The sequence below is a fragment of the Buteo buteo genome, chromosome 3 (genome assembly GCF_964188355.1).
Source record: "Buteo buteo chromosome 3, bButBut1.hap1.1, whole genome shotgun sequence".
NCBI lineage: Eukaryota > Metazoa > Chordata > Aves > Accipitriformes > Accipitridae > Buteo > Buteo buteo.
In genome coordinates, this window is record NC_134173.1 from 20,346,378 (window position 1) to 20,363,194 (window position 16,817).

At 35.5% G+C, this 16,817-nt stretch overlaps 1 protein-coding gene across 6 annotated transcripts in view; it reads left to right on the forward strand.

Annotated features, from left to right (window-relative positions):
* ANKRD12 (ankyrin repeat domain 12) overlaps positions 1-16,817 on the forward strand; it is a 69,487-nt gene that overhangs the window by 17,907 nt on the left and 34,763 nt on the right. For all 6 annotated transcript variants that reach the window (XM_075022995.1, XM_075022991.1, XM_075022997.1 and 3 more), the window contains 2 exons: positions 1,692-1,829; positions 10,051-10,198. In XM_075022995.1, the coding sequence (XP_074879096.1) occupies positions 1,743-1,829; positions 10,051-10,198 (235 nt within the window). In that variant the 5' untranslated portion in view covers positions 1,692-1,742. The remainder of the gene's footprint in view (positions 1-1,691; positions 1,830-10,050; positions 10,199-16,817) is intronic.

The window sequence follows — 16,817 nt, forward strand, 5'->3', positions numbered from 1 at the left end:
GCTGTTACGAAAAGGAAATAAAAAGAAAAGGCAAATAACCATGTGCTTTGATGTCCATTAAAAATCAACAATTACTTTCTGTATCAGTAGGGCTGCCTAAATCCTATTGACACTACATAAATGAAGGGAATATGCTAATGTTTCTTTTGTCTTGGGTAAGAGTAGAACAGTAGGAATTCCACAATATTGTATCTTGTATCATAGTGGAGACAAGATTGAGGTTATTGTATGTGAGACAGTTTAGAATTAAGCTCTTCCTCTTTTCATAAGCTTGTGGTTAATGTTAAAAAAAAAAAGAAACAAAACCAAAAAAAACCCCAAACCCAAACCTCAGGTGTGGGGGAAAGGGAGAAAAAGAGCAGACCTTAGTGCAGCATTTCCTAATTTCCTGACTTCAGGATTGAGCATTTTGAACTTTCCTTCCACTTTTGTTCTTCCCTTCCTGTTCTGGAAGAATAAGAAAGTAAGATGTTACTTTGTTGTATGCAATCTTATTTTTGTATTAATCTTAGCCAAGTATTCTCTAAGGGAATTTCCCATAGTTTAGGTCTTGTGGGGGATGGATGGGTGGGTGGTATGTAGAAATTTGCTTGAATATGCAAGTTTTATGTGTCAGCTCTAGTCTGCAAAACAGTTTTTCCTCAGTCATCTGCCAAAGAGAAGTACCAGTCTCTGTTGTCAGTTACCTGTGCCAAACCAAAACAGTGGCCCTGGTCCTATAACAGCAACAATTTGCTACGTGATGATCCCAAAATCTTAACTGTAAAGCAACAATAGAAATGTCACACCTGAAATGACATCTAGCTGAGGCATAAGATTACTACAGTTACTGTGATCACATAAATATTTGTAATATTATACATCAATTCAAAAAGACTCATAAAATGTCACCAGCTTTGAAGTGATGTCAAATGTAGTTTTACTTTTCACGTGATCTTTCTTCTCAGGCACTCTTACAAGAAGAGTGGCTCTCATTCTGTGGAAGAGGCAAGTCAGACCTCTTCCATTACGTGAGTTTGTAATGACACTTATTTGGTGTACCCTGGAGATGAAACACCACAGAGCTCTTAGAGCTTTATATACATATATATAGCGATGGCTTATGTAATTAATTTGCTAGACATTGGAAATTAAGATTTCTAGTTCCTGGTCTAAGCTTTAGAAGATTTTTCTTCTAATATGTATCTCTTGTTCCAACAGAAAGGATAGCAAATCATCAAGATTTGACTTTCTTTTCATAGTATTTTGGGTAGACAATATTTCAGTTTCCCAGGCTAGAAAGCTTAATTTCTCTTCATAATGTTGCTAGAAATGATCTTGTGCATCTTCCCAGTCTTATTACCTAAACAGTGAAGCAAGATACTGAACCAATGAGCCATGAAATACCTGAAAGTGTTAAGTCTGCCAAAGAGGCAAGTTAGAAGGATGAGACAATTCAGCAACTGACTTGATTTTCTGATGGCACTGTCCCTGGTAGTAGCAATGTTAGACTTTTTGGGTTTTCACCCCAAGGTTTGAGCTGCAGATGAGTGGGATGCTTGGAAGTTAGGTGTCATTGGTCATCATCTTTTTGGGGGTTGTATTTTGGGGTACTATTCAGCTCTGCTACTATCTGCAGTAACAACGTTTGTCCTGAAATGACACTGCAGTGTGTATATTTATGTAATGTTGTTTGTTTGTTTGTTTTTCAGACACACCATGAACCGACTGATAGAAGATACAGCTAGCTAAACAGCTATAAAATGCCCAAATTTGGGTCTACAAAAGCAGTTCAAGTTGAAAATTCTGACAGTGATAGCACCATGGTGGAAAAACCAACTGCAAGAAAGGTAACAAAATTACATTCACGTCCATTTAATTTCAGTGAAATGAAGAGCATGTGTTCTATCATGATTTTTGTTGCTGTAATGGGAGGAAATAAATATGAATCTGTATTCTGACATCTTAAGTGCAGGCAAAAAAAGTGTAAGTTTTTACATGGCTTTAACTGTAAATTAAACTAGGGAATGGAATTTATGCCTTTTATTGTAACTTGCAACTTAATTCAAAAGGAAGCTGGATGCATTGGGTTTATTTGATGTAAATTAAATTAGTGCATAGTTTCCATATCTTACATCTTATGAAGTCTCTATACACTCACAAGAACAACGATTCATGTTTCATTTAATTTTACAGTGTCTTACTCTCTGTAACAAACACATGAAACATTTCTGAAGGCCTGTGACAGAGCACAGATGAACGAACAAACACAATTTTCTTATATTCCTTTGTAACACAGGGACTTATTCCCTCTGTTAGGAAGACTTGAAAGCCAAATGCTGCAGAAGGGTTAAGAGTAATTCCTGTACAAGGAAGTCCACTTTAAAAATTGTAGTCCATTTTTGAGTGTTCAAGAATGAAGGAATATGGGAGCTCCAGTAATACTGAAGGGCGGCTTGTTGTTTATAAATATGAAGTATCCCATCATTTTCAAACTTCTGTAGCCAAGTTGCAAATAACCCATTCTCAGTTTTGTCTGCCTAGTACACTTGTACAGTAGACAACAAGTTTATCTGTAGTACTAATGAATAACAGAAGGTAGAATAATATTCTGCATTGTGAATGATGAGTTGTATATTGCCCTAAGGAGAGAGAATCCATTTATCTTCCAAATGATGTTTGAAACTGTCTTCTCTGGAAAAGGAGATTGTGTGTGTGTGTGCGTGTGTGTGCGCGCGCATGTGGTCATGCTTACTGTTACTATTTTGTTGAAGTCTGTATTCTCTGTAAGACCCCTAAATGAATGAACATAAGACAGGAAGAGATTAGAAAATAGGAAAAGATTAGAAGATCCAGCATCTACTTCAAACTGTTTATCTTCCGAAAACGTTTATAGAAAACTTTAGACTTTTTAGTCTCTTCCTAGTTTGCTTTATGGGTCCCAGTAAAGTCAGGCAAAGGTAGTTGTTCTTGCCAGCTGTGATGAACTACTTAGATAAGAAGAGGAAGATAGCGGAGTAAAATGGGGAAGGGAAATCAGCTTACTAGTAAAGGGATGGAAAAATGTTGGGTTTTCTTTTTTTTTGTTCTGGTCCTTGTTTGGGATATGGTCAAATTAATTGAAGTCTCATTCAATACTGGGAAAGGGGGGAATGCCTGGGGCCTACAAGCAGCCAGAACAGGAAGGCTATTGCAGTGAAATTTAGTGGTATTAAATACTGCCTTTTTATTTATACACTTGTAAATAGGTTACATTTTGTAAAGATTTTAGGTTATTTATTTAACCAAAAAATATTTTCTGGCTTTATAAATGCATATTATCTGGACACTTCAGTATTTCTGAAAAAAACTTTTGACATGGGAAAATCTCAAACACACAGTCAACAGCTGCTCATGCTAGGAAAACTGACTTACGTCAAGTTTTTCAAGCTTTATTTGTGTTTATAATTTAAAAAAAAGTTTAAAATCTATAACACAGAGGTTAAAATGAATTTTCATCTTTTGTTCACTTTCATCAAAGCAAAAATAGTGGGTTTCCTGGAATGTGCCAATTTAAGTTTTCCTTTTCCCTGTTTCTTTGCTAAAGGTATGGCTTGAAATGCTTGGAATGCATTTGTTTGGAGGTTTGAACGTATAGAAATAGATTGTCAGATTTTTATAGTGCAGATTACTTCCTTCCTTCCTAGGCTTTGACTTTTACATAAAAATTGCTCTGCAGTCTGAGTTTAAAAAAAAATAAAATAAAATCAATCAAAATAAAGAGTTTACTTGTGAGGCCCCTTTTCCTCCTCCATTCTCCACCTCTCACTCCCCCTCACCTCCTCTCCCTGTTGCTTGCTGCCATTGTAGAAAAATGGTGCTAGTTTCCAGAGTGGCTGTTGAATCTGCAACCACTGCCAAAGGAACTGCCTTAGCAGTGACCCTCGTGCCCAGTTCAGTATTTGTGGGTTGTCTTGACACCTTCTTCTCTGGTAATCTCCTGCCTCTGATCTCCATAAACTGTTCCTGCTCTGCTAGCAACAGTACCAGTTACATCTGCTAAGCCATGTAACCCCCATACCCTGCGATCTCTGCAAAGTTAGGTAATCTTCTGAAACAGAGTTGTATAGCTTTTTTGCCAGAACATTAAAGAAGAATTCATATGGATTCATATGAAGATATGAATAACTCTTTCCAGGGAACAGAGTGAACATGGTATCATTTATTTAACCACCAGGAAATACAGCAAATTTTCATTTGATACAGAAAGGAGTAAATCAATATTTTCTTTTTAATGGTCACATAAAACCCTTTCACTTTCATATTGGTTCAAGTGAAGGTTTGTCCTTAGCTGGTTGCTCTAACAAGGAAATGTTTGTTGTTGAGACTGATCACCAGTACAGGAATTAGAAATATGGACAAATGTCAGATTCTACCTTGCCTGGTATTTGAGATTAAGATGCCAGTGAAAGCAGGATTACTGTGAAAATTAAAGTCTAGAAGAAGATGGAAGTTTGACCAAGGATGTAGGTATGGAATCACAATGGTGGACTAATTACATTGATACTAAAAAGTAAGCTGATAAACTGCTTGCACTGTTACGTTCAGTCTTGCTCACTAACTACTTGGCACAATGTATAATGTGAGATCAGAATGATGTAGGGTTTAGTTTGGGGATTGTATGATGTAAACTGATATATAATATTGAAAATGGGAGCTCCTAAGTACAGTTGCAGAATTATTTAAGTGTTGCAGTGAATATTCCTGTATTCAGGTTTTTAGCATAATAAATACAGTTTAGTTGTTTTTGTCAGATTTTGAGAAAAACTGAATACATGGTTAAGATGTTAAGTAGTCACTTAAACAGTCACACAATCTGTTCTCTAATACATGGACAGGTAATTGTCAGAAGTGTTTAGCTGGCCCTTGAATGATCTGCAATCTTTCCCCTTGTATTAGAAAAAATAGACAAAATACTGCCGAAATGCAATCATTTGGATTCAGCCTAGAAAATTATTTAAAATTGAACAGGCAATAGGGTAAAAGTTGAGTTTGAACAACAGAAAATCATGATGGCAAATCTGTATGACGTACACAAACATAAAACTCTGAAGTAGAGATTGACTGGGCCAAATCAACAGTGATAATTTTAAATGAAATATCTTTAGGAAGTAGTGGAAATTTCTGTAAAGCAAATAAGGATTTTTCTCAGTATGTAAATATTTGCAACCGTGAATTTAAAAACAATAGTCTTTGAAGCATTAGAGTTTCTTATGAAAAAGTTATGGATTTGTTAACCTTATGTAATTGATGTAAGGAAGTACTGATGCTACAGCTGAAAGGGATACTAAAGTAAAACATTTGCTTTAGTGGCATTTTGATAGGGAAGCGTCGTGATTAATCTGGAAAATGCCTCTTGTTCCCACACTTTTCTCAGTATTGTACAACCAATGAGTGACCGACCATTCACTGTGCCATCAGAGATGCCTGTGTCTTTCAGTAGCAAGAAAAGACCCTGGGATGTTCTGCATTCAGATAACAGCAGTGGTCCATAGTACAAAAAATGCATTCTAACTGTGTTTTTCATGTAGCTTTGGCTTTTTTTTCTCTGTATAGTAGTACAGTCAAACCACTTCTGTACTTTGCTTCGTAAACTTGCTCTTAATTGCTACTGTGTCCACTTTGTATCTGAACTACTGGTGGAGCTTAATCTGTATGACTGTAAATGAACAGAAGACAGGTAATTTAATTATTGGTGTTCCCTTATGTGTTCATAGATGCATTGTAGGCAGAGGAGGCCTAATGTGAAATAATGTTCATACAAAACAGTGCATCTTACGAGTGAACAGTAATGTTGAAGGACACTGCTCCCTAAAAAATCCTCATTGTTCTTTTCAAAATAAAAACTGTAATGGCCTAAATGCATGGTGTAAGACTATTCCAGTGGTTAATATATTAAGATAAAAGGAAAAACACTTGCAGGATTTGGGTTTCTGTTCGTAGTTGATACAATGTTTAGCTCTTACTGATTGTGCACTCTTAGCTGTTGTCTGAGGAATGTAGTAAAGTTACTGATGAGACTTAATCTTTTGTATTTGTCCAGTGGAAGTTAATGCTTACTATGCTGTTCTAGCAACCAGTAAACAGCTATGTGAATCAGCTATGTGTTCAGGTCTTCTGAGAGCTTAAAAAAAATCATTAGGAATAACATTCCTGTTAATAAGCTGAGTTTATTTCATATATGCTTTAGGGTACATGTATTTTTATTTCAGTTGCTCATCTTGGGAGCATAAAATAAATAAAAATATTGTAAGAGTATGTACAGCGGATAGACCATTTAGTGTTTGCATGAGATATTTTATAAACATAAGAACATAATGAAATTTTAATTTATCTGAATTTATACTTTAGAACTTACATGGCCAAAACTGAGGAGGTAAGTGATAGCTACGTGGTCCAAAGGAGAAACACATTTGGGGTTTGTAAGAATTAACTCTCATCTTAGAAGAGTCCAACAATAGTGCCCAAAGCCATTTTAATACTGTGCAGAACATGCTTCAGTATGTAATTATCTTTGATAGGCAGAAAAAGAATGCTTATTCTCCCAGGGCTTAGTACATCTGCTAGATTATATGGCACTGTTCTCTTCTTTTGTGTATTGTCATTGATTGTAGTGGTACCAGACAATAGAGCTGTAATGGGATATCAAGAAATTTTCCAGACTACTGTCTGTTAGTCTTCCGAGACAGTTTCTGTTGAACAGATTAAAAATGTGTTCCTTGTCATAGCACACTAGTCTGGTTTTGTTGATAGAGAAAATTCTTCCTTGGTACTACATCCTCCAGTGAGGCACACATTAAATGTTGAGAAGTGCAGATCCAGTTCATCCATTTGCCCCAGAGTAGAATAAGCTGTACTCTGTTCTTGACAGATGTTTGCCAGACCTTTTCTTGAACGCCTTGCCTGATGAAATTCCAGTCTCCTTGGGCAGTTTATTCTGATATTTAATTACATTGACTGGCATAGGGTTATATAGTTAATAGAAGGATAAATAACCTTTACTTGTCTCCTGTAACCTTTACTTGTCTCCTGTTGCAGTCTAAAGCCATTAAATGTTCTCTTACTGTAGTGGACATGGAGAGTCTGTAATGCCTTTTTCTATGCAGCAATAGTTTATGTATCTGAACGTTATCATGTCTTCAGTGTTTTATTTGATTAACAATTTTCACTTTAGACTAAGGAACCTCTTCATAAAGTCCACAGATATTCTAAGTTACAGGTTGCTTTATAAAAGATGTCAACTTTGGTTTAGGTTGCTTCTGTGGATCACACTAAACTAATACATAGACCTATTCATGCTGAATTTTGAACCTGGCGTTGGGTTCTGAAAAAGAGATGTCCATGCTGTTTCAGTGACCAGGAGTAGTTGGAACAGGGAATACTCACTCTTCAAATTGAAATACCTGTTCTAACCTGCAGGGCTTGCTACATCCTCTTGCCTGCCTTTACTTGAAGTTGAATCCAGGAGGCTGTTAAGAGTTTTCTGGCTTTTAATATGAGGTCTTGTGATTGTACAGTTAATTATTTTTATCAGTTTGTAGAACCTTGGTTTTATCCTAGCTTTTCCAGTTTTGTTTTGCATTTAGACTGTTTTTCAAATTCACTAGTCATTTTACTTTCCCTTTGCCAGTGGTGTTTGCTTCTCCCTCTCTCCCAGTTGTGATTGTCTGCTTATCTAATTGCATCTCTATTTCAGCATTGTCACTGAAAATACTAAATAGCATTGACTTTGTACAGACTTCTCAGTTTTCAGTTTCTGTGTATTCTGTGTATAGCCCGTTCTTTCATTTTCAATGCATCTTTAGTTATCTGAAAGTAAGCATTTTGAACTGTCTCTCCTCCTAATTAGATCATGACAAAATTAATATTCAGTGATTACCAAAAAAGTAGTGCATCAGTCGTAATATTTAACATAATGCATGTATACAATTTAAGAATAAGAATAAAGCTATCAAGTTATTTAAGCAGCTTGTGTCTCTTTGTGAGCATGTATCAATGTATTTTACTGAGTAGTACCAAAAAAAGTGTTTCTTTTTTCCTACAGAACAAGTTGAAACCAATGTTTCCTGCTTCGGAATTTTAAATTATTTTTAACTGATCCTTTCTATTGCATAGTACCTAACATAATATTCTAGAGAAAGCAATAAAATTTTAATACCACTTTATCATATTGTGGGAAATTTACATACGTACATATGAGAAATAATTGGGTCACTTGGAACAAGGGATGAGAGAGCTCTTACTGAGATTGGGCTGAAGTAAGAAACTTGCATGTGTAGTGGAAGAGATCAGAATGGGCTTAATGGAGTTTGGATCTGCTCTTGTCAACTTAGAGATGCATTTGCAAATGATAGTTGCGTTTGATTAGCTTCTTTCAAAATTAATAGCACAGACACTATCTCTCAAGGGCTTAGGGGGTCTTAAGTGTTTTAGATTTTTAGATTTTCTTGTTCTAGCATGTAAGAAAAAGGTGGTGTGTGTGTGTCTGTGTGTGTGGTTTTGGAAGACGGTTGCTTTTGGTGTGTGGGTTTTATTCTTCATTTTGGTTTGGGGTTTTGGTGTTTGGTTGTTTTGGGTTTGTTGGGGTTTTTTTTCAGGTTTCCAAACTCAGAGTGAAGATAGGTTTTCTCTGTGGGCATCAGCCTGTTACTTTAGGAATTCTCCTGATGTAGACTGATCCCTTCTTTGTGATTTCCCTGGTACACACATTTGTTTGCTGAAGATTGTAGAGTTTGTTTGCAGGTTTTTTGTATTTGCTTCTGTCTACACTTTTGGCAACAGTTTAAACTCAGAGTGTCAGATGATACAATCAAACCTGTGTTTGTTTTTAAAAAAGGAAAGGCGCCCTTGAGAATAGTACCTTTACTTGGAGTTATTTTCTATTTTCCTGTAATCAGAATAAATCTTTTAGCTTCTTGCTTCAAAAGTACCAAGGAGCAGCCTTTTGTTTTTCACTAAGTGGCAAGTCAGTGTATGTGCCTCTTCTACTTCTAGAAAATGAATCTATTAGTGGTTTCATCTAATGATCTGTTAAGAATGATATAAAGCTGGGGAGTTGTGATAGCTGACGTAGCTGGATAATGTGTTTCTGCAGCATGTAATGAGCAGAAAATATTATGTCTTTACTTTGCATCTTGATTGCTAGGCCAAAATATTGGGGTTTGCAGAGAGTTCTCTCAAGCAGTCTTCTCACTAACCTGGTATCTTTTACATACTTTGACCGTCTATATTATCAAAGTAATCAAACATAAGTTAATATTGTACCCATCCAGGTTTTTCTGTTTATCTTAAAGTATAATAATAGTAATTTCCTAACCTCATTCTTTTGCTTCTATTTTAGTAATCTTTTCGTTGTCATCTCTAGAGGTCCATTTGTTAAAATAAGTTTTTATAAGCTAAAAATCCCAGATTTATGCAACTAAAAATTCCAAATAGCTTGTACCTATTTTTTCTAAATTTTATATCAGTTTAAAAAGTTTCTTTGTAGATTTTCTAAGTTCTTTGTAAATTTTGCTTTAGAAAATGAAACACTACACTATTATTGTTGAAATAGAAAGGGAGTTGTTTATGGAGGGATTACAGGGTGGGGGTGGAGGCAGGGGAGGATTGTTAGCATTTTTTTGACTGTTACTGTGTTACTATTAACAGTCTGAATTGCAGTGTGGGCTTTTAATGTGCTTTTAATGTGGTTATTATGTTATGGTGAGGGAAGGAAATTGGGGTGGTTGCAAATTCTTGTCCAGTTTGTGTTGTTCCTTTGCTTATTAATCAAGGTTCTAATAGTGAACAGCAGTTCTACAGTGATGTATCTGGAAGTAGAAATAACACAGAGATAACTGCTTTTAAAAAGAAAGAAATGTCACTGATTATTTTTAGTAAGGTTACTTTAAAAGTTTTTGAATAAACTATGTAATACATATACTTACACACATGCACATACATTCTTGCATAGCAGTCTTTTCCATCTGTATATATTATAAGACTATTCTGCTTTATGCAAAAATTACTTAGTATACTTTTTATTTATATTAGAGCAAGGACAAGATTGCATCCTACAGCAAAACTCCAAAAGTGGATAGGAGTGATGTGGGGAAGGAGATGAAAGAAAAGTCTTCCATGAAACGTAAACTTCCTTTTACTATTAGTCCATCCAGAAATGAAGATCGCAATTCAGACACAGGTAGAACCTTTTTATTTCCTTAACTAATTATTTGTTGGTAAAATACTTCCTAACTTAATTAATTGTATATTATGTATTTATATTGATTTTTTTTTCCCCTATAAAAAAGGATACTAAGTACAAAAGTTGTTTGCTTGCTTCTGATTGTTGCGTCTCAGTCTGACAGGCTTTCATCCTATCATTAGCAAGAGCTAGCTTGCCAGCATAGTTTATCTACATTTTCCAGTTGTTCTTAACCTCATTCTTTTGCTTCTATTTTAGTAATAAATCTTTCTTTTCATTGTCATCTCTAGAGGTCCATTTGTTTAAATAAGTTAACTGATGAAAAAACATGTATGTGCCTTGATTTGAGACACAGCTGTCAGCCTTTCATAGCCTTTCTTGGGGAGGGGGAGTGGGAAAGATTGGTGGATGTACTGTCCTCCATATAGAAGAAAAGGTTGCTAAGGTTATGGAACTAACTAAACTAGCCATGGAGAGTGAACTTTTCTTTCAGTCTAAGTTCCTATGATCTGTTCAGGTTACGTTTTCTGGACAGGCTGGTAGTTCTTCCTAACTTATGCATATTCTATTGGAACTGATTTCAAGATTTCAAAATACCGTTCTTAACATGGCTCTTTTCAAATCAGGATGGAGGGATCTGGATGTATTCCAAGAGTACAGTTATCTCTGAGTCTAGGCAATTAGTTAGTTATGTCATAGTTCAGTAATAGTTCTGCTGGTAGCAAAACAGTATCTGTGCCCTCTGGAAGGCCACCAAAAGGCATGTTCCTCAAATTTCTCAGAGGCTCAGTACTACAGTTTCTTATACAGTGCTCGTTGTACATTTGAATATTTTCATAAACAGGTAATTCCCTTAATACACTTAGATTTAAATGCAAGATAGAAGTATATACCTCAGTACATGTTTAATTTTTGTCCAGGATTGATTTTGTGCAGAATATTTGGCTCCTGGATATTACACACACATTTTTGTTACTGTAAAGAAAATATCGTATGAAATCCAAATTTGAAATAGTCACATTACAAAACAATATTCTTGGCTTTAGATCTCTGTTTTCAGTGGTTTTACAGAGTTCTAGAGTCTTGCACTGTTCATGATACCACTTGATTCTGAAAGGACCGTGTATAAATTAGAAGTATGCTGCCAGAATCTGCCTTTTAAAATTTATTAGACCCTAACTACTTTCGTAATGGAAATTAATATGTTTAGAAGTAATATTTAGCACTTATCTAATGTTTTCTGTGTTGAAAATCTTTTGTCATGTCTCACTACCACCATCAACTTTAAATAATTCATTGTCATAGCATCTTGTAAGGGAGTGTAATTTTTTTTTTCTCTTGCTATAGCATCTATTGTCGCAGTTGCCACAAACAAGATGGATTATTCTAGGCACATAGACATGCATAAAAAGACAATGCACACACTACAAAATCTTTTTATTACAAGTTGTGGTAGGGAGATGAAATAAACAGTTCAAGGAGGGGCAATAAATACTTAATATTAACAATAGAAGGCACATAGCTTTTTAGCTACTGTGTGGCAAACATCACAGTTTGTTGTCCATTTCATTACTTCTGGGTTAAGGAGGTAAGAAGGTAAGAGCAACTACCCCATTTCACAAATGAGGAGCTTGATACATAAGCTTTCCAGAAACTTTAGATGCAGTAGCTTTACTAGGATGAAAAAACAGTTCTTGTAATGCTGATTCTGTACCTCACCAATTAGAGTAGACCAGTGGGAATTAACCACTTAGATTGGTGCCAAGTTTGTCACTGGGGTGGATTAGGACTGACATCAGTGATCATGAAATGCAGTGCTGCTTCTGACACAAACTTGGCATTATACGTTGAAAAGGTTTGCCATCACTGGACTAAACTTACCTCTGACAAAAGTGTCTCCCTGCTAACTATGTACAGAGAATGGCAAATGTTGTTTGAGAAGGAAGAAGGTAAGTTTTTGGAGGTGAAAGTGTAACCGGAGACAGAGGGAAAAAGAAGAGGTGATGAAAAGCTTCTCATCAGCTAGTAGTGCTAGTGTTTAAAAAAAAAACAAAACCAAAACACCAATAAATAAAATCTCAGTTTTCTTCTGATACTTTGTGAAAATCTGTAGTGGTATTCTAGGGAAATGCTCGAAGGTTGTGTATATAATTCATAATTGAAGAGATTCTGAAAAAATATGTGGTACTACTCCATTCTTCCCACTGTTGATTACAGTTCCAGGATGTATTTTATCCTTTCCTGACAGTTTTATTTTTAATAGCCTTCCAATTTGTTTTTTTCAGAGTTCAGAATAGCAAAATGTTCTTACTGCTTTGCTAAATAGTTTCTCTGTAACAGATAAGACCATTGAGTTTGATTTTCAAATGTTTTTAAAGATTTAGGGTCTTTTAAAAATGTGTCTGGGTGAACAAAATCAAGAAATGCCATAAAAAGTAGCTCTAGGATAAAAAATTCCATTTAATTAATAGTTTAATTTAATAAAAGATTTATTTCCAAAATACATGATAGGGTTGCTAGCAAATTGTAGGAACTCCATGATAATTGGGTTTTGTCCTATTTAGGCAGGTAAATCACTCAAAGAATGGGAATACCTGATTTTTAGAGCTTTACATCATTAGAGCTGTCTCAGTTCTATCTCCAGAGTATTCATTCATAAACTACGATTTTGTCTTTTTTGCTTCATTTTTGTAAAAATTGCCCACTGCAATTCCATCTCTTGCTCCTTTTTGTGGTGGTTTTTTTTTTTGGTTCAGGTATTGTCTAGAAACTGTAAGTAATAATGAACATGGACAGCCAAACTGAATGTTAACTTAATTTGGAAATATTTTTTTAAATTTGATTCCTACAAAACTATATATAAAGTGAATTTTACACTCAGTTTTGCAAGACTGAAATCAAGCAGCATTTGTAGTGTCCCGTAAGAGTCTAGAACAATTCTAGCCCTCCTGTTTATCTAAATTTAGATGTAAATCAATGTTTTTGCCTAAGAAACTGCTGCAATAAATTAGTATTAAATATTTTCAGATTTAGCCTTTAGGTTACTTTCTTAATAATTTCATACTGGTTAGGACCGAGTCCAGTTGCCTAAATGTAGTCATGCAATGCCAGTTGAGATGCCTGCAGTAGCTAAGGAGTCTGCAGAGAGCTGAAAGATAATGTGAGTCACAGGAGACCTGTGGCCTTCTGAAGAGGCCAGTGGGACAACGACAGCACCTGAAATGGCACTAAGTAACCTCTATATAATCAACAGCATCCTATTCTTAGTTTCTTTTGTTGTGCAGGGTTGTGTCTGTTACACTGTCCTGGTTTGGATGGCTATCCTAAACTGAGGGCTCTGTTATCACATCCCCATTCTTTGACCAGAGCAACCACAAAAAGCTAATATGATATATGCATACTCCAGTCAAATTTGTTTATACTGCAAATTTTGCAGTATAGCTTTAACCCTTATTTAAGTTAATCTTATGAAGGATTTTACTATACACAAGCTTTGATTAAGACTGGTGGAATGGATGGTGGAAGGAGAAGCATTTTTCATACCTTTTTTAATAAGTTCTCTGATTTGGAGTCCCCCAATCCAAAAACATAATTTGATCGAAAGGCCATCCCTTATTTAGACTACTTAACTAGCATTATTTAAATGTTGTTAATTTATTTAATTAATCTGGTTATTTTTAAATAACCTCTGATGTGGTTATCGAAATAAGAACAACGGGCAAGTGCTGCTTTTGCAAAGGACAAGTTTGTTTGCCTTCTCCACCTTACTAGCCTGAAGAGATAAATTTGAATTTTTGATAATAATAAAACATAACTGCAAATCGGAAGAATCTTTTTATCATGACGATAAGCATAGGCTTTTTGTTTGTTTTGGTTTGGTTTTTTTGTAGTCTTGTTACATAGTTTATTATTCAGGAAGAACTACAAGAGTTACAATTACACTGAGTGTGCCAACTTGTTGATCTTTCCTTGGAAATTATGTTCTCTGGATTTTCTGTTCATAGTAGCACCTCAGTTTTGTTTTCTGACCCCTTCAATTTCTGTCTTTAAAGTAGTCCAAACAGGACAGTCATATTTCTTTTAGCATTTAATTGACATCCAGAAGAGCAAAACAACTGACCTCTTTATATTCCACGTGTACATTATAGTTACCCAATTTCTATACTTGTGCTTCCCATAGTTACAGAGGTTAGTGGGGCTGTTAAAGGGACTGTGTACACACTGTTACTGGTTGTTGGTGTCGTGGTTTAACCCCAGCCAGCAACTAAGCACCACAGAGCTGCTCACACACTTCCCCCCCCCGCAGTGGGATGGGGGAGAAAATCTGAAAAGAAGTAAAACTCGTGGGTTGAGATAAGAACGGTTTAATAGAACAGAAAAGAAGAAGCTAATAATGATGATGATAACACTAATAAAATGACAACAGCAATAATGAAAGGATTGGAATGTACAAATGATGCGCAGGGCAATTGCTCACCACCCACCGATTGACACCCAGCTAGTCCCCAGCAGCGATTCACCACCCCCCCTTCCCAGTTCCTTAACTAGATGGGACATCCCATGGTATGGAATACCCCGTCGGCCAGTTTGGGTCAGGTGCCCTGGCTGTGTCCTGTGCCAACTTCTTGTGCCCCTCCAGCTTTCTCGCTGGCTGGGCAGGAGAAGCTGAAAAATCCTTGACTATAGTCTAAACACTACTTAGCAACACCTGAAAACATCAGTGTTATCAACATTCTTCTCATACTGAACTCAGAACATAGCACTGTACCAGCTACTAGGAAGACAGTTAACTCTATCCCAGCTGAAACCAGGACAGTTGGATTTGGACTTGCTGTTCACCTATTACAAGTTTCCTTAACTGTCATTTGGGCTAGAGGCAGGAAAGTGGAGGTGGTTTTATGTGTGTGTATGTGTATGTTGGTTTGGTTAAATAAATATGCCATAAACTTAATTAGGTATCAGAATAGTACCTTGATATCTCTGCAGTGTACAGTATACTGTGAGGTCTCTTCATCACATTCTGATCTTTCTTTCACTAAGGCTAGGAAGCAGCAGTCAATTATGATGTGTTTCTCTTTAAAATCACTTCAGTCAGATTACCGCAATCCCACAGATCTCGGTAACTCTGCCTGTCTTAACTTCATCACCTGCAGAATTGATCATCTTGACCTGTCTTCTACAGTTGTTGGTAATAAGCATATTAGTCTTTTGTTGTATATCACTCAATCTTATAACTTCTTTAGAAGCATTTATTTCAAGCAGTTCATATTTTAGCTTCATATGGTCCTATTTCTTAATCCTGTTATTCCTTACAATTTGCATTGTGATAGGAGTTTTATGTGAAACCGGAATATCATGAGCTGTGAAGTTTGAATTTGGTCTTTTTGCTTTATTTCCTTTATCCACTAAGGTTGTTATTTTACCAAATGGAATATTCTGTTAGTTTGGCATGATGTATTTTGAGAAATCCACGTTACATTATTTAATAATTTATTTTCCTAAAACATTTACAAATTCTCAGTCAAGTAATTTCTAATTTATCCAAATAATAATAAAAAAAAACCCAGATAAATTATTGGTTGCCTTGGGACATAATCTGTCATGTGTAAGTTCCCCTAAAATAATCACCGGTGATTCTGATGTTTCTTGTGCCAGTACATTTAAGTACTATGAGTGAATTTCACAAAGCTTTACTACAAATAAATGCGAAACAGTGATTTAGGTGCATTTAAGCACAACTTGGCTATTTTTAAATCCTTTTAAAAAAGTCTTGGGTTAAAAAGCTTACATTGCAAAAGGAAAATCTTAACAGGAATGTTGTCCAGGTAGATTTGGCTGCATATTATGAAGGTTATTTAATAAAGGTAATTGAACATGAAGCCGCTTGAAGAGTTATATTTTTTTAGTAACAAGAAATTCCCTGATGTTCTGTTTCTAACTGCTGAAGAACACCGAAAAGTGACAAGAAAGTGAACGTAAAAGAAGATATTTGTATTCCATAGGCTTTGAAAACAAAATGCTCAAAATCTAAAAAACTGCCACAAACTCATTGAATTTAACAGTCAATTTTTTTACATGAAATTCCACCTGAACTTAATTTCTTAAACTGATATTATTCCTCTATTAGGGAAGTTATTACTGTTCAAATTGTATAAACGTCAAGTACATGGCTGTGAAAAGTTTTCTGTTACCACAGGATAAAGAATATCTGAAAAGTCAAAGTTCCTGAACATTAAATTGGTCTTCTCCTGCTAAATGTAGTGTACTGCATGATGATATTCTTGGAACAGTAGAAAAAAAATCTTATAATATATTCTGCAATAATCATAATGGGGATTCCCAATAATTTATAAGAATTTTTCTGTGGATTTGTGTAGCTTCTTTATCAACAGTTGCATGGTTGTTTTCCTGGGATTTAAAAAAAACCCAAAACATAGTTTTTGACTACCTATTTTATTTATTGATTGATTTATTGCTGTCTAAAAATTTCACTTTTATATGCCCTACTCCTTTCCATTTGCTTCCTTCCACCCTTTTTGTCCTATGTTTAGGACATGCATACACATAAGATCTCAGGGGGGAAGAGCAGTAGTCTCTTACAGGATGTACTCCAGTA